Source organism: Podarcis liolepis (assembly GCF_965112155.1).
Source record: "Podarcis liolepis genome assembly, chromosome: 8".
In the NCBI taxonomy this organism is placed as follows: Eukaryota; Metazoa; Chordata; class Lepidosauria; order Squamata; family Lacertidae; genus Podarcis; species Podarcis liolepis.
Window position 1 is genome coordinate 38,165,434 of NC_139560.1, and position 18,741 is coordinate 38,184,174.

Genomic DNA, 18,741 nt, shown 5'->3' on the forward strand with positions numbered 1-18,741 from the left:
GGCACAGGAAGGCAGAGGCAAAAAAAGGGCTGTGTCATAAGAAATGCAACTTTATCCCGCTGGGTGGCGCAACATCAATCCTTAACGACAGCCCGTCTCCCATTTTCTAATGTTGTCCATGTTACAAGGAACTCTCTCTTTCCCTCTCCCTCCCTCCCTCTCTCTCTCTGTGTAAATCCACGCCCTCCGTTTCCAAAAGCCACAGTGCTCTATTTTTAAAATGTGAGCTGCCACACAGGCTACTAGTTTTCCTAGAAGCCACATCCTCGGTTACGGAAGCGCTTCGCCATGATGCAAAATAGGCGTTCGTGGAGATTGTACTGGTGCTCAAAAGCGCTGCTATTATTTCACATGTCCCAAAGCTAATCTCCAGAAAAGATCAAATTAACCCCTGTGCAGTAAAACATGTTTCATGTCGTAGTGTCTTCTGGGTTTTGTTGTTGTTGTGCTTAAGAGCATTATCAGAAATTATTTTCCCCTTACAAATACCCCATAACTCTTTACCATACCAGACACACGTTGGCTCTCATTTGGTCTCTTTAAAACCAAGACAGAACCACAGTTGCCCCCTGTCTCTCTACTTGGGCATCCTTGTCATCATGTCTAATAAAACTAATGCATGAGCAAAGACACATAACTACCCTTCTTCTCCACACTGTGTCACATTGATCAGTCAAGAAAGAATGTGCAATGCACAGTTGTTACCCATTGTTCTTTTTAGACCAGGGATGGGGAACACGAGGGTCCAAATTTCATGGAGCCCATGGCTCAAATTCATACGGATTGGAGGAGCCCAGTGAAACAGAAAGTGGGCAGGAGGGGGGAATTGGGGGAGGAAATAGTAAGTCTAAACAGGCCAGATCTCTGGAAGAACAATCTGTCCAATCTTGTCTATCCGCTAGCAGCCCAGAGAGAATGTGGGGAGGGGGAGGAATTGAGTGAGGGAACTGGGGTGTCAAAAAGAGAAAATGTAGTTTTGTCTACCACTGACTTCAGTCCCACCCATGTACATCCACCTGATTACACCAAGGGAATGTGGCCGTTACAAAGAAGCAAAGAGTGATAGTGGTCTTTGTTTCCTATCATGTCTAGTGTGATCCTTATACAGTACCGCAGTTTGTCGCTTGCTCTAATAACACTGTTAATATTTCCGATTCTTAGAACATATATCTGAAAAATTTAAGTTTGCACTTATAGAGAGCCTGCTCAGGAGGATATTTCGAGAGATGTGCTGAGCCCTGCTCTCAGCTTCGAATGGCATTCACAGAAGGCATGGAAAACAGGAGTGGGGTTGTGCCAAGTGACCTCATCATTGACCTCCACAAGTTCAAGTGAAAGACGCATACAGCTGTATGAATTTAATGCCCTGCTCACACCTTCTGTTGAACACACTGAAATTGAGTGGGACCAATCAGTTCAATTCCTCACCCTCTGTTTAATGAATGTGAGAATAGGGCTCCACTCTCCCATACACATGGATGTTAACAACCTCCTAGTGATACAGCAATAAAACTGCTAGCACATGTACAAAGCTAACAGGATCTGGTATGCTTTCAAACTGGATGGGGGACTGAATGTTGAGATTGCTGGCATTGCAGGGGGTTGGGCTAGATGACCTTCAGAATACCTTTCAACTCTATGATTCTATGATAGACACAGAGAAAGCAGAATCTCAGAATTGTAAAGACACTCATGACATATGAGAACCTGTACCCGCCCAAGGTCTCCTGGATCATCAGAGTGTGTCTTACCTCCTGCAGAGTCCATTACTCTGAAAAGTTGGGTACTCTTTTCAATACTGTGTTTGATAGGCTCTTTTTATAATTCTGTTGCACACAACTCCAATATCTGAGATTCCATGAGTGCTTATCCAGTGTATGTGTTTCCTTTAGAATGAGGGACAGTCGAGACTGTGGGGTCTTTATGATATATGGTTTATTCACACACACACACAACCCGAACCTATGATGAAGGGGTTCACATCATTAAGACCCGAAGAGGGCTTTGCTTCTCCTTATTGTTTAGTCGTTTAGTCGTGTCTGACTCTTCCTGACCCTATGGACCAGAGCACTTCTGCTTCTCCTATTTCAACAGGCCCTTTTTATTGCTCAGTCTCCCGGCTGCCCAACCTACAGCCTGCCAGCTTCTACCTTTAAGCTCACACAACTGCGCAACTTTGGACTTTGTCACCATCCTATTTGTCTTATGGCACAGAGGCACTCCCTTTGTTACCTCACCTACTTAGAGAGCCATTATTTCATCAGGAAGCTAGTCAGGCTGTTCCAGGAATTGAACCTATGCTGATCCCAGGAATCAGAAGGCGGTTCAGACATACAGCCTACTTCCCCAACACATAACAATATAGTGGCCTCTTTCCTCTTCTGCACCTCTCCTAGCTCACCACTGGAACTGCAAGCCCCAAATCCTTCCCTTCCCCTCAGACCCCTAGTTTCTTTATGCTAAACAAACTCTCCTTATCTGGTCAGCATTTTAAATGGTCAGCATTTTAAAACAACTTGCCAGTCCCAGACTGAATTGCAGAGCTGAACACAGCTATCAATTGTATTGCATCCTTCTCCAAATTCAACAGTGAAGTTTTGGATCAAAATGAATATACTGTATGTAACGTATTATTATTATTTTTTTAAAAAAACCACCACAAAAAAACCACACAAAAAAAACAAAAAAAAATCACTGGAAAGCGTACAAAAATGGGCATGCATATAAAATGCATATACCTTACATACAAAATCTGAACTGCAGAATTTTAACTCCACTTGAGTAATTTCTCTAGTTTTTTTTTAATTTTTCATTTGGAGGCGGTTGTCTGGAGGCGGTTGGAGGATGGATGGCGGCAAACAGATTGAGATTGAATCCTGACAAGACAGAAGTACTGTTTCTGGGGGACAGGAGGCAGGCAGGTGTGGGGGATTCCCTGGTCCTGAATGGGGTAACCGTGCCCCTGAAGGACCAGGTGCGCAGCCTGGGAGTCATTTTGGACTCACAGCTGTCCATGGAGGCACAGGTTAAATCCATGTCCAGGGCAGCTGTATACCAGCTCCATCTGGTACGTAGGCTGAGACCCTATCTGCCTGCGGACTGCCTTGCCAGAGTGGTGCATGCTCTGGTTATCTCCCGCTTGGACTACTGCAATACGCTCTACGTGGGGCTACCTTTGAAGGTGACCCGGAAACTACAACTAATCCAGAATGCAGCAGCCAGACTGGTGACTGGGAACGGCCGCCGAGACCATATAACACCAGTCTTGAAAGACCTACATTGGCTCCCAGTACGTTTCTGAGCACAATTCAAAGTGTTGGTGCTGACCTTTAAAGCCCTAAACGGCCTCGGTCCAGTATACCTGAAGGAGCGCCTCCACCTCCATCGTTCTACCCGGACACTGAGGTCCAGCACCGAGGGCCTTCTGGCGGTTCCCTCACTACGAGAAGCCAAGTTACAGGGAACCAGGCAGAGGGCCTTCTCGGTAGTGGCGCCCTCCCTGTGGAACGCCCTCCCACCAGATGTCAAAGAGAACAACAACTACCAGGCTTTTAGAAGACATCTGAAGGCAGCCCTGTTTAGGGAAGCTTTTAATGTTTGATGTATCATTGTATTTTAATATTCTTTTGGAAGCCGCCCAGAGTGGCTGGGGAAACCCAGCCAGATGGGCGAGGTATAAATAATAAATTATTATTATTATTATTATTATTATTATTATTATTATTATTATTATTATTATTATTTTCTAATATTCATACTTTCTCCTTTTTGAGCTTCTTTGTACATGACCCAATTATTTTAGCTTGAAAAGAAGCCACCTATTGCATATAAGCCATGTACACATTATACACTAAACTGCCCAAAATCTAATTGCACAAAACCCAATTATTATAAATACATACATAATAAATTACTTGGCACATGATTGAAACTCATAATTAAAATTTGTGCAATAAGTAAGTCATGTGAAATTAACTTTGATGTGGCATTCACTTATGTAAAATTCAATTACACAAGGGTTATTTTACAACAAGAGCCATTAGTTGCACAACTTATCTACTGTATAACTAGACAGGTTACTATTTATCCAGCCTGGGCTGCCAGCAAATAATGTCCAATTCCTTTGAACAGTGTTGAAAGTAAATGAATCACAATGGTTATCTAGCACATTTCATCCCATGCAAGGGGCTCCCTACTGCCAGAGAAACTGCACAGCTGTTTGTAGACCACATTTTTAAGCTGCACAGGCTACCGCAGCAGATTGTCTCTGGCACAGGAACCCACTTCACTGCTCAGTTCTGCAAGGCATTCAATGCAGTGGCTGGAGCTGGAGCTGAGCATCTCTTCTGCCCACCATCCAGCTACAAATGGCAATGCAGAGGAAAGGAAATAAACTAAGGAGCAATATTTCTACTGCTATGTCAATTACCAGCAGGACAATTGGATGGCATTCCTCTAGCTAGCGAAGTTGACATACAATAACTCACTGCATGCCTCCACCAAGCAAACTCCCTTGTGAACAATGGATATCATCCTCACACCTGCCAGACACCAGCTCCCCTCCGGTGAGAAGAAGAAGAAGAAGAAGAAGAAGAAGGGGGGTTTGGATTTGATATCCCGCTTTATCAGTACCTGAAGGAGCTAACATTCTCCTTTCCCTTCCTCCCCCACAACAAACACTCTGTGAGGTGAGTGGGGCTGAGAGACTTCAGAGAAGTGTGACTAGCCCAAGGTCACCCAGCAGCTGCATGTGGAGGAGCGGAGATGCGAACCCGGTTCCCCAGATTATGAATCTACCGCTCTTAACCACTGGCTCTTACACTGGAAGAGCTGGAAGCAGTTCAACAGTTGCTATGAGCGCAACTTGACCGCCCCAAAGTGACATACCAGAGGACAGCTGATGTGCACAGGCAACCAGGAACTCTGATCCAAGTGGGGGGTTGTGTCTGGCTCTCGACACAGGATCTGCCTTGGAAAGCCCTGTGTAAGAAGTTGAACCGAAAGCATATCAGTGCCTTCGAGGTGGATGCAGATCAACCTGGTAGTGTTCCACCTGCATCTGACCTCTGTGAAGATCCACCCTGTGTCTCCAGAAGGAGGCATATAAGATGCCATCCAGCTAACTTGGGGACTCCAATTTGGATTTGTTTTGTCCACTCAAGTCTGCTGGAGCCCGTCTTTGCATGCAGTGGAAGTCCCTAACTCACCAAAGATTTCATACTCATTGGCTACCTCACCTGGTTTAGCCGGCCAGTTGAAGCTGATGACAGATGTCTGATTATGGGCCAATCTGCCATTAAACAGCAGCAGCCCAAACACTTTAATAAATGCCTAAATAAATTATCTAATTACATCACCAAATTATATACGGTGGTTGGAATTACAGACAGATGTACTTGGAATCTCATAGAACAATATATCCAACAAGTTTTCATGTGTCTATCAGGGAGTAGGTCCAGTAGGTCCAATGTCTTAATGGGTGTATGTAGGATTGCAGTTTTGGATGGATTTGAGCTGCAATATAATCATACACCAACCTTATTTGGGCAGCTGAATTTATTTATTTTTTTAATACATACAATGTATAACCTTATAATCAAAATGCTCAGGATGACAAATAGGGATTAAAACCAATAAAATAACAAAAAAATCAACAACACACCATTATATATACACATATATATTTAAAAAAGGAAAGTTGGTTTAGAAAGGGGCAGAGAGACTTAGTAGCAATAATTCATTGTGAAACTCAGGGCAGAGGAATAAAATCCAGTAGTGGAAGCGATGTAGAACATAATTTAAATGGCCTGAGAAAATAAAAAGGTATCTGTCTTGATCCAGTAAGATATGAAAGCAATTGTATGGTGTGCATCTCTGATGATGGCATTCCATGGCCAAGGGATCAATTCTGAACAGGCTTTCTCACACAGTTTTGAGATCACTATCACTTTGATGGAGCCTTGCATGGATTAGAAGGCTGAAAGTCCAGCTTGCGTCACCACAACCAAAATCAATTTACAAGTGGATAACAGATATGGGCACAGTTCCTGCTGATTTTTATCTTCCTATTGCTAGTCTAGGAAGGGACAGTATCTTTCTTATGTTGGTTTCCATTAGTACATAACATTACTTGAATCTAGCCCAATGACTTTGATAAGACAGGAAAATTGGGGTTTGGGCTTTCATTTTAATCATCAATTCACCCACTTCCATCTCAGTCATCAAAACAGTTCTTTTTGCTCTAGCCTTTTGAATGCCAGCAATATCTCATTTCCTTGCACCAAAAATTCCTGTGGACCTTTCCTCCCCCTCCTTCTTCGGGTGACCTGCTCTCTTTCCTTTGTTGTCCTTTCTTTCATTCTTGACTTTCTGGCTCCAATATCTCAGACTCTCCTTCCTATGCTTTCCATAGCACCCCTCACACTATTGCTCTTTTGCAAAACCAGAACTTTATTTCACTCCTAGCCTACCCTGTAGAATCACCCCCAGTCTCTGGCCTGCTTTCTTTTGACTGTTGCCCTAAAAGCTTCCCCAATGTCCCACAAAATTACTAAGCTCTCTTCTTCCTCTGGGAACCTCACCTTCTCTTTTTAGTCAACACGTTTCCTTCTGAAACATCCTATTGATGATTATTTTTGGCCCTGGCAAATATATGTGGAATGAGGGCCAGCCTTCAGATACCAAGGCTTCAGAGCACAAAGGGCTTAAAAGGGCATGTAGGGGAATTTGGGGCTGTGCTCAGGTCCTGCTTTCAATTTCCCATTTGCCTCTGGTTGGCCACCACAATAAAAAGATGCTAGACTAGATGAGCAATTTTCTTGTGTTAAAGTGTAAACGGATCCAGTGAAGATGACTAGTCACAGTTGGTATTTTGTATTGACTGAAGTTTCTGGCCAGTTTTCAAAGGCTGCCTTATATAAAATGCATCACAGTGATGCGAACAGGAGGTAACCAGCACATGGAACACTGAATCCAGACTCTCTGTCCAGGTAGGACTTTACCTGGTATGCCAAGATGGTATGAGCAGAAGAGCAGTGCTACCCAGGAGTAACTTGGAAAGAGGGATACAATGGTTCATGGTATGAAAAGGTGCCCTGAGGTCCAGGAGAATCAACAGTTGCACTCTTCCTGACTCTCTCCCAGCAAAAGACCCCCATCAGGGTGACCCAGGCAGTTTCAATGCCAAAACCAGGCTTAAACTCCAATTGAATTGGATAAATAAAAAGCCCCCCCCCTCAAAACAGCTGGCAAAAACTCAACTCAAGCACTTTTCTTAGAGTGAAAGATGCTGTTTCTGTGATACAAAACATTAGCCATGTTTTTTCAACAAAAGAGATGCTTGTATAAATAAAAAAATACTGCAAGACTGTTAGGAAGGAAATATATACATTTTCAAAAGAATTTTCCTATTAACTTGGAATCTTATAAAATCGTTCCAACAGTGCTCTTTGTATGCTACCTGGAATTTTTTGGTGTTTATCTCTGAGATCTTCTATTGCTGTCTTTGTCTGAAAAAAAATCCAGAAAATATTATGTTTATTTTTATATAACCCCAGAATATATAAATGCAAGTGTAAGTTTAAAGTATTTAACCCTTCTATACAACAGAGTGGCTGTGGACCCTAGTAGGTCCAATTTTTAAGTAGAGCTCTGTCACTTAATATTGCATGCAATTCTCAGAGGTCATGTGTCCTGTTCAGTGGCGTAGTGTGGGGGGTGCAGGGGGGCCGGCCTCACCGGGCGCAACATCTGGGGGTTAGGGTTAGGGGGCGCAAATCCACGGGTTAGGGGGCGCAAATTACTCGCCTTGCCCCGGGTGCTGACAACCCACCCTACGCCACTGGTCCTGTTGTGTTCCATCTTTTCTCCTCTCCCTTTAATTTTTTTTTAAAAAAATGCAAATTACATTTAATTTATGAGCAGAGCAATCCTAAATCCAAATCTACCGGGTAGAGAATGGCATAGAAGTGCCCCTTGTCCTTAGATCTAATGATCTACCAGTGGAGAACCCATGTTCACCATAGAATTATTCTTGTTATTGTTATTCATTTATTTATACCCTGCCTTTTTCCCTGACAGGGACTCAAGATGACTTACAGATATCAGAAAGAAGCAATTAAACATTGATAGAATTAAAACTCTCTGTCTCTCAAATCTATTTAAAACAATAAATCCAGCATTGCACCAGCCCTTTCTTTCATTAAAAGCAATCAATTTCAAGAGGCCTGTTGCAATGAAAAAGTCTTCATCTGCCAGCAGAAGTACAACATGGAGGGAGCCAGTTTAACTTTCCTAGGGAGGTAGTTCCAGAGTCCGGGAGCAGCCATCAAGAAGACCCTCACCTGAGTCCCTACCAAGCAGGCCTGTCAGGGTGGCAGGACCAGGAGAAGGGTTCCCCTTGAAGATCTCAAAACCCAGGTTGGTTTGTATAGGGGAAATACAGTCAGCTTGGAACTAAGCCACTTAGGGCTTTATAGGTCATAACCAGCACTTTGAATTGCGCCCACAAACAGACCGACAGGCCAGTGAAGCTGTTGTAGCAAGGGAGTTGTATGTTCCTGCTATACCCATGGAAAACTTTATTTGCATAGATGTACTACCAGTGATCTTCCGGTGGTAGCTGTCATTAGGACCGGAGACAGAATGTTCCAGGGAAGAACCTCAAGCTGGTACAACTAATTATCTTCTCACTAAAACCAAAGGAAGCAGGGAGGAAGACACAAGTGGGGTGGAAGGAGGTAAGTTCAGCACCACCCCACTTTCCAGCCTGGTTGCTCCAAGCCAGCAGGCCTTTAAAGGTGGAATGCCTCTCTCCACCCCTTTCCACGTAGGAATTCACACCAGGAGACCTAATTACTCCTACTGAAATTAATGGGAAAGTGAAACTAACCCCACAACCTTTCAAAATAAACTTGAGGAAATATTTTCCCCTGTATAATCTAATCTATTTTTAATGTCTTTATACCACTATAAAGCACACTGGAGGACACCCTCCCGAGTTTTGTAATCTTCCCCTTTTCTCAAATTCCCGGTGTGCACAAAAGAACGCATCAGAAAATGACAGGAGAGGCTCACTGAAACCCAGGAGACAATTTTACCGTAGGTTAATTCTGCTACACTTTCTCTGTCTTCAGGCAAGTGTTGATACTTTCACTGTGTGAACCTGCAACACTGGTTTCTTATCTGCAATGCTCTTTTGAAAACCAAAAACCATATTAGGCAATTGGGGTACGCTGGGTCCCTTCCATTGTTTTCTATAAGCCCAGTATTTTACCTCAGCATTTTTTGGCCACTGTCATTTTCTCTTCTGTTAAGTCCAATATTTCAGCAATGCATCTCTTCTGTTTTCTTCCCCAGGACTTCTTGATACTCCAGTGAGGAGTTTAAGTGAACACCTATACATGTCTACTCAGAAGTAAGCCCAGCTGAATCGATCTCAGGTAAATGGGTGTAAGATTGCATCCTAACCATGTAACCTTATGCATGCCTACTGAAAAGCAAGAAACACTGAACTCAGTAAGATGTACACCCAGAAAAGTGTGCATAGGATTGCACTCCCAGAGTACTACATTACGCATATGCCTTGTACTTTAGAACATAGGTATTAATAAAACCTAGTACACCAAACTTACCTTTTCAACTAGTTCTTCAACTGTTATATTCGGATCATAAGGAATAGGATCTCCTACATAGGAGCAAAATTTGACTGGAAACCCTCCATATACAGGAACAATTGGCCATCGGGTACGTTCATACAGCCACTTAAATGGCCCTGTGTGTAAATTTTTCAAAAATTCTCATTTTTAATATATGGTAATATGATATAGTCTTAGGAATGAGAAGAAGCCTTAATAATAGATGAGCAAAGGCCATGCAGTTGGGGCTAACTGTGCAAAAAGTATGTCTAAATTGTCATGCACAATAAGCAGCCTCAACCCATTGTATAATTATACATATTTTAAACCTCATTGATTTCAATGTGCTAATGTGTGCACAAATACATACTAGACTACAGTACAAGTAAATCCGCATTACCCGGCCATGGACCAGGCACAACTGGACACCTAAACAAATTCAAAGAAACTGAAGAGGAAGAACCACACAAACAGAGATGGAGCAGGTAAAGGAAAAAGAGCTAGGATAAGACAGTGTGATGCAACGCAGAGAAGGATGTATGACAGCATAAAGTTCAAGATGACAACAAAAATATTCCAGGAGAAAAATTCTAAACACAATTATACAGAAGTCCAACTGAAGCCAGTGGAATTTACTTATGTGTAATGTGTTTAGCCCTAGGGCATAAGCTGATATGGGAAGATGCAAAGGGAATCAATCTTACATATTTTTCCAAGTGCTCTGTATCCTTCCCGAAGATTTTTTGTAAATATAGGGATGATAGGCTGAGAAAGGTGGGAGAAAAGTAGCCACAATTAGGGCAGTAGTTCAGCCTCCACTACTTAAATATCTTGTATTGATATCATAGTTATCCTCCATGCACAAAAAGGAAATCATCTCATGGATGTTATCTCCATGTATAAAAAAGGTGTTGTATGGTAAGATGCCACAATTCTGAAACCAGTTTTCCAATGAAACTTATCACTTCACCTATGTCTCTCAAAATTTCAGCATCAGTATTTTAAGCTCATTACATAAACTGAAATCGACACATCTCAATGTAATGATAAACTATGGTTTAGTCCTTACATTAATAAGCTTTGGCTTTTTGCGTTATAATAATTTTAATAATAATTTATTATTTATACCCTGCTCATCTGGCTGGGGAAACCCAGCTACTCTGGTGCATCTGTGAGATCATCAGAAACTTTCACTCCATTGTCAAGTAAACTCTGAACTATGTTTTATTGAAACAATGCTTGAAGTTTCACTAAACAGCTTACCAATTTCAGGCATAATGCTACATAATGCTTCCAGTTTCCCCCTCCTAGTTGGGGAAGGGGAGGGAAGGGGAAGGACAAGAGTTTGAGACTCATTCACATACTGTAGTGATAAAGGTAATGTCACTGCCAATGAAAATTAGAGCAAGTTACTCAGCAATTTAATACTAAGAAAATGAGTGGGTGAGAATATTCATGCATCTGTTTGCCGTTTTGAAAAAAGGAGGGGATTCCCTTTCATTAATCATCCCAGGGTGCGGTCTGGAGCCACATGAGACCACCACCTTGCTGAAGCTGAACTGATGTGTGCCTGGCCACCACCCTGGGTTACAGTACGGTGGAAGAAAGGTGGTATACAAATGAAAGGAAATAAATAAATTACATTTCTTCAGCTGTCGTGGGGCATGAGCCCAAAGATAAAAACTTTTAAATCTCACTGATTTCCAGTGGGAAAGAGTTAACTCTCATTTCTTTAACTCTCTTATGCCCCACCTAACAAGATTTTTGAAGTTAGGAAATATCAAGTGCATAAGACAAAAGGAAAAACCTTTGCTTTAAGGATCCAACCCACTCCCCTTTGGATCATGTTAATGTATTTTACCCTCCACAGGTAAGTTTAACTTCCCTCTAAAGTTAAATGCATCTGGTGCACAGGCACTGCTGGTCATTGTCCTATTGAAAGGTTGTAGCCTTTATCCTGTTACTAGTGTATCAGGTGGAGTTGTCCAGCAGATGAGATTTCTCATCCCATGACACGTCCAGACAACCTGCCAGTATTTTCTCAACACACATGGATAAAACGGTTGTAGCATCACTGATCTTTCGAAAGGTTCTCTTACGGCTTTGCTGCAAATGCATTTTCTATTCAGGGACACAAATACACTCTTCAAATCTACAGCACCTGGCCACTCACCACTTTTGCATCTCTGGCCACGTGAGCAAAGCCTTTGCGGCTACCCCACAAGAGACTGTAGTTTTCGTCACTAAAAAGTGCTTCTCGGGCTCCACCTGGTAAGACTCCAAGCAAGTATCCCTTTCTCAGAATTTCAACACATTCCTCTCTTCCATCATGTGTAAGGCCATGTACTTTATAAAACAGTTTGATACCTGCAGGAGAAATACTTTGTTAAAGGGAAAACACACTATATAAAACAAGTACATCCTGCACATTTTAGACATAAAAAAGTGAAAGGTGTGCCATCTTTTATGAAAGATAGGCTCAAATGCAACAGCACAATTTTATACACTTCTACTCAGAAGCCAGAACCAGAGTTCAGTGAGGCTCACTGCCAGGTAAGTAAGTGTAGGACTGTAGCCTAAAAGTTGGCATCTGTCTTGTATGTAATAAAATTAAATTATGTTTATCAGTTGTGGACAGAAAAGGCATGAGACTGCAGGGCTAACAGAAAGCATCCATTTGTGTTTCTGAGCATTACATTAATTCATCCATGCAAACATGCAGCTTGTTGCACATCCTTTTTTGGAACACCAAAATCTTTATATACACGTTAAGAAACCAAAGCTTGATATATTATTCTGCTCCCAACATCTAACATTTAATTTGAAAGCAAATCTACATGCCATTCATGCAGCCTGCTCCTATGTAAATAACTCCTACTGAGTCCAATAAAAGTTACTCAAAATTAAGGGCAAGATCCAACATAGCATGAGCAGCATTCAGTAACATGAAGAGGCTTCACCTTCCTCAGCTGTAAAGCCTCCCATATACCCCCATAATTTGCTCTGGAGGACCAGAGGATCCTCTGAAACAGAATTTATGGGCATTTCGTGGGCTAGGGAGGTAGACAAGAAACCCAAAATCCATTGCGCACCATTGGATGTTGTCCTAAGTTTCCAAGTTACAGATAGGTAGCTGTGTTGGTCTGCCATAGTCAAAATAAAAAAACTGCTTCCAGTAGTTGGTCTTTAAGGTGCTACTGGAAGGAATTTTTTTTATTTTAAGTTTCCAAGGTTTCCAGCCTTAGATATTGCAAATGGATTACCAGGGCTTAATTATGCATACTGTATAAGTGTGTTCTGAAATGTGTTTTTATAAATGCATTAGATTCCAATGTTTCTCTTCCTCTTTCATCCAAGGCAAATGTATCAAACATAGAAACCCACAGTTAATTTAACAGAGCACAGCTGCCTCCCCTCTCTAACACATGATCAGTTGTACCTACTCTGAGAGTGCTCCTTAGCTACTTGACAGAGAGAAAGTGGGTCTACAGCCATACTATCCTAAACACGACCAATCTTGTCTGATCTTGGAAGCTAAGCAGGATCAGGCTTGGTTAGTACTTGGATGGGAGACAGAAAGGGAGGGGAGCACAAGCACACTGACTCCTGAAGTACTAATAGTTACTTTGTTGTTCTGGAGGGCACCATCCCACGCACAGACACAAATACACAAATCTCTTACTAAACTGAGATTTCCTTTAATAATTGATACTTAATAACTGAGTGCTGAGAACGTGAAACAAATCACTAAAAATAAAATGTGTTCATTCAACACTTATATAAACTAGTCATATCTAAAAGCTTTCAAGGTCAAAACTTATTTTCTGAAAGAGGCAAACAAAAATACTGCTCTTTAAAATAACAAATTGGGCTTCATGGATGTGGGCTTAAAACACTCACACACAGAACAACAACAAAAACCCCAAAGGCAACAAGACTTGAATCAGCAGGCGGCATTCAGGTAGTTAGAATACACAGCGGTACAAGACAAGACATTATAGTTAGGCTTTGAAATTTAGAAAACATAGGAAGCAGATTGTTTAGAAAAGAGGGGAGAAGGAAAGGCATTGGATAAGGAGAGCTGAGAGCTGGCAAAACAGCAATGGCTCCAGGGAGCATAGAATGTGAAATACAGTGGTACCTTGGTTCTCGAACGGCTTAGTTGTCGAACAAATTGGCTCCTTAACACTGCAAACCCAGCAGTGTTCCAGTTTGTGAACATTTTTGAAAGCCAAACGTCCGACATGGCTTCCCCTTGAGTGCAGGAAGCTCCTGCAGCCAATCAGAAGCTGTGCCTTGGCTTTCAAATGGTTTCAGGAGCCGAACAGACTCCCAGAACGGATTAAGTTTGAGAACCAAGGTACCACTGTATCCCTTTGGAGGAGTCCATCATTTGTGTTCTTTTTCTATGTGCATCTTTCTAGACTTTTCTTGTAGTTTTATCAGCAGGTTAGAACATCTTCTAAGGCATCTTCTGGGCAATATACGCAGTTAGTTATTCTTGGTTTGTTGAGGCAAGTAATTGAATCCTTCAAATAACTTTCCAGGAGATACTACATAAAGTGCTAATCTTGGCCTATTTTGTATTTTCAGAGGGGTACTAGACACTGAAAGAGCCATCCTAGACATCCCGAGGTTACAGAGAAACACTAGTCCTTGGGCACATCTGTATAAACCTATATAAATGTAGAAGCAAACTAAAGCCAATGTAAACACAACAAGTGGAAATGTCAATTATGACATACCTAGGGACTTGACTGGGGGTTTCTAAAATTGCCCCCGAGACTGGCCATTTCTAACACTGGTCCAGGCAAGATGCATATTATTTCCTATCAGCAGTGCAACAGTACCCAGATATGCCTGTGTTTCAGGACTAGCATTTTAAAATTATGGTGTACATTTTAAAGTTTTGCAACACAATGCACATGCACACCCACTACATTTTACCTGGTATTTTGGAAAAATGGTAATCAACCACTGATTGGCAGAGTCTGCCTGTCTGCAAATAGAGTCTAGATACAAAGTAGAAATAGTCTAGAGGAAAGGCTCCATGGTAAAATACAACAAGCCCTGGTCCTTCTGGTACTTTATCCATCCCGTGCACCTCATAACCTGTTCAAAGCACAGAATACAAGAGTTTTAGCATTGCTTCAATCAAGCCCCTAAGATTAGCAGAAAGCAACAGAAGAAATTGCAAGGAATGTCAAATGTTAGTAGAGTTATTGCAGTCAGAAATGGACTCCAAATTAATTTTTTAGTCTAACAGTGTTGAGTAGCCTGTATTCCCCTATTTCACTACAACGACAGCCGAACCAGATGATACTTTAATTGCACAGTGAGCACCTACATCCATGCTTAAAAGAATAATAATAAGAATAAGAATAAGGTAAGGTTTCCATTGTGGCCCTTCCTTTCCCAGCAATGATTTTGACAAAAATCAGCCTCCTAGACAGGTAGGAGGCTTAGGGCAGAAACTTCCACCAGTAGCTCCCCACCCCCCACCTCACTGCTGGTATTTTTTAGATTGAGAGGCAAATGTTCATTGGCATTGTGGCTGTTAAGGGAAGGATTTAACCTCCTTCCTACATGCTTTGGTCCCAATTATCATCAGTTCCTGTGCCTGTGATTAATTTCTTTAAAATTCAGACACAGTTGCACTTACCCATTTCTGCAGCTCATGAAAGCTGAGCCTGGAGCTCTAAAGGAGCTGTTGGTTCAGAAATGAAAAACTTCACCCAAGGCTTATAAAGGACCTACAGGGCTGGATGCAACTAACCTGACACTCTAGTGGAAGCCACCACAGGGGCTTCTCTAGTGCAATGGGGCTTTCACCAATCTACTCTGGAGGGTCAAGAGAAACCCTGGAACATCATGTGTGGGGAGGAGAGGAGGGATCATTCCATCTGGCAGGCAGAAATACTTGTGCTGACAAGAGCAACTGTAAAAGCCCAACAGTGAATTCCTCTCAGACACTTCACCCCTTCTTGGTTCTCAGCCCAGCCCTGATCAAGGCTGAAGCTTACACACCTCTCAAATAGCCAAAAGTACAGCCAACTGGGCAATCCGATGACAGGTATGAAACTCCTGTTTGGCCATCTCCCCTGTTCCTATGGTACTGGGCTGTTTGCATGTGAGGGGTGCTCTGAGAGCCAGCCTAAAACCAAAGAAACTGAAATTTGGGGCTGGGAATGGTGATGCCTCACGGTCACAGGTGGTGCACAGACCTACTGTTGGGTATCTCCACTGTTCCACCCTGGGAAGTGAAACCCACTGCATTTGCTGAGACCCTACATTCATGTAGCACAGGGACTCTAGATGTATCTGGTACGCATCTTGTGGTGGTTTGAATAATGATGCTTTCACTTCCAGGGATGTCAGTACTTTTACTAAATTATAATTCCATCATGTAAAAAATAAAAAAGATTTTAATGATGTATGGAATCTTCATACAATAATGATAACCCAAGTCCCTGTTCATGTAGTCAAGTACCAAAGTGCCATAAAGCAGAGCAGAGGGAGAGAAAATAAACAGGGCTATTCTGTCACCTCTTTGGCCCTTCCTCAAGTGTCACTCGTTGGCAGCCACTCTTATCAAGCTACCTTTCATCCCTGCAAGAAATGTAACTGTTAGAACTGGTACTTGACCTGCCTTTTAACTATTCCCTCCTCATGTCTTTTTCCTTGTCTGTTTTTGTCATTTGAAGTTGTGTGTCTGAGGAAAAGGACTGCTTTGCTGGTGACTTTTGTAAGCCACTCTGGGAACATAAATAAATGGATGTCTACTCACATTTTCAGCTAAAGTGCAGGGTATAAATAAATAAATAGTAGCTAGATAGCTAGATAGAGGTCTACTCCTAACACCCATTGAGTTCAATATGGCTAACTCTCAGGTCAGTATGAATAGAATTGTAGCCTAGTGATACAATCCCATACTCATTAGTAAGCACCACTGAGGTCAGTAGGACATCTTCCAGGTAAACATATAAAAGTCTGCTGCCTACACAGTTTTAGGTAAGTCGATAATGCTACCAGTTCAGCTTACAGGGCTGTTGTTAAGCTTACTGAGATAAAAGTATGAAAAGTGCTTTAAGCACTTGAACTGCATGATACAAGCGAATATTATTAAAATCGATTTCTGCAGTATTTCTAACAAAAACTTTAATAATACTTTTTAAATTCATGATTAATAAATAATCCTGTTACCCAAGTTGTCCCTGTGCAATGTGGAAGGGGGAGAAAATGGTGCTTACCATGCCACACTGTGCCATACATGTCCCAAAGATAAAGCACTGCCCTCCTTCCAGTGTCCCATGACTTACTGAGATAATCATCTCCTTTTACCTTAATCTTTATCTTGTAAATATTCAGAAGAAAATTAGAAAGGTAAATACATCCAAGAATGACTAAGACAGGTGACAGCAGAATTATGAATGGTGTTAATATCACCAAGAGGTACACTGTATAGTCTGTGAAAATCCCTAGATAATTATTTGGATACATCCAATTTTTCAGGAGGTCCATGAGCCACGTCACTTCTTCTTGTGCAAAATAAGAAAATGAACTGATCATCTTCCGTCTAAAAAATTTAAAAAGCAACTTGGCCGAAAAAGAAGTTTCTTAACGTTGGCCCTAGATATAGAAAAGAAACTTGTGGTTAATGCAGTGCAATTATCACAGCAGGTGTCATGTTGACCAGAAAATCAAAGCCATTTTAGGACTGCCAGGCCAGGAGCATCCCAGCCCCTGACACTTCAGTGCCCAGCCCCTGGTGATGTCACAGGGCAGCTTTGCAGATAGAGGCTAATTGGGAGAGGGGGGTAGAGAAGGGCAGATCGCCTCTATTTGCACCCAGCTGAAATTTGTAAACTGCACACACAGTTTTCTTAATGTTTTGCTATTGTTCTTGTTAATTATTATTACTGTTAATAATAAACCCAGCTGGAGATTCAGACCTTACACCTGCCACCTGGAAGAGGTCAGGCAGGCCAACTTGGAGGCTTCATGAGAATCATAAAACAATTAAAACTAGTAATAGTAATATTAAACCCAGCTGGAGATTCAGGCCTTACAACTGCCACCTGCAAGAGGCCAAGCAGGCCAACTTGGAAGCATCATGTCTGACGTGGTTTGTTATCCCTTTTCGATGGTGTCCAATTTCAACAGCCCCAGCCAGGGAACGGATGACCGTGCAATGCTACATGTGCCTACTCGTAAGTTACTCCCACTGAGTTCCATGGGAATCACTCCCAGGTTGGTCTCAACCTGGTTCCTGAGCAGCCGCCTTGCGGAAACGCCTTCCAGCCCGCGCCGCGTCCCTCAGCTCCCTGTCTCTTTCGGCATCCCTCTCCCTCCGAGCTGGGCTCCTCCTCGCCTCCCTCGCGCCAGAGGCCGACCCAGCTCCTCCTCGGCTCCGCGAGTGTCGCACCGTCGCCGCTGACTCACCTTCGTGCGGCTTCGGATCGCGGCGCTCCATCCAAGGTTCAACCCCACCATTCCTGGCGCGCGGCGGAGACGCCGAGGCGCGCGAAGGGTCCTCGCCAAGTGGTTTCGCGCGCTTGGGCCCAGCGCGGGTTTCCTTATGGCGGGGCGGGGGGCAGGTAGGGAATTTGCGGGCCGGTAGTGTGTGTGTGGGGGGGGGGGGAGCCGCAATGCAGTGCGACGTTACACGGCGTCGTCCGGTTGCAGAAGGGGAAGGAGACGTTCTGAGGAAACCTCTCCTCACAACCAGGGGCAGCTGCGCCTCTCGGTCGCTTCCTGGCTTTCCTGTTGCGTCACGCGCCACTGATACGGTGGAGAAAGGCTTTGTGTGAAACATAATATGAACCCCCCCCTACCCGCGCTGGGCTGTACCACTTCAGAAGGCAGGTGGAGATTGGCATCTTTCAGTGCCCCTTGCAGGGGGAAAAAAAATCATAACATAGGAGGATTCAGCCCAGCCTGGTCCCCATCCCACTTAATTGGCATGTAGCTGCTCTGTAGCATTGAAACATACCTGTAGCCTGAAGTGGTCCTGCCCACGCAATGTATTGCCACAGGAGCGGCAGGGCCAATAAAACAACAACTGAGAATAGAGAAGGAGACGAGAGGGAAGTGATTCTAAGAAGAA

At 42.9% G+C, this 18,741-nt stretch overlaps 1 protein-coding gene across 3 annotated transcripts; it reads right to left on the minus strand.

Annotated features, from left to right (window-relative positions):
• Positions 1–5,541: 5,541 nt before the first annotated feature.
• On the minus strand, positions 5,542–18,418 carry LOC310713596 (DGAT1/2-independent enzyme synthesizing storage lipids-like). 3 transcript variants are annotated; one of them, XM_083518022.1, is made up of 7 exons: positions 18,078–18,418; positions 16,886–17,264; positions 14,583–14,747; positions 11,809–12,002; positions 10,340–10,400; positions 9,633–9,772; positions 5,542–7,508 (listed from the first exon to the last, which is right to left on the minus strand). In XM_083518022.1, exons 2-7 carry the CDS (start codon positions 17,202–17,204, stop codon positions 7,410–7,412), a joined length of 978 nt encoding a protein of 325 aa, XP_083374148.1. In that variant the 5' UTR covers positions 17,205–17,264; positions 18,078–18,418; the 3' UTR covers positions 5,542–7,409. The 3 variants fall into 3 exon arrangements, with proteins under 3 accessions (XP_083374148.1, XP_083374149.1, XP_083374150.1); XM_083518023.1 differs by lacking the exon at positions 18,078–18,418 and adding an exon at positions 17,898–18,046; XM_083518024.1 differs by lacking the exon at positions 14,583–14,747 and having other exon boundaries at positions 18,078–18,413.
• Between the last annotated feature and the right edge of the window lie 323 nt (positions 18,419–18,741).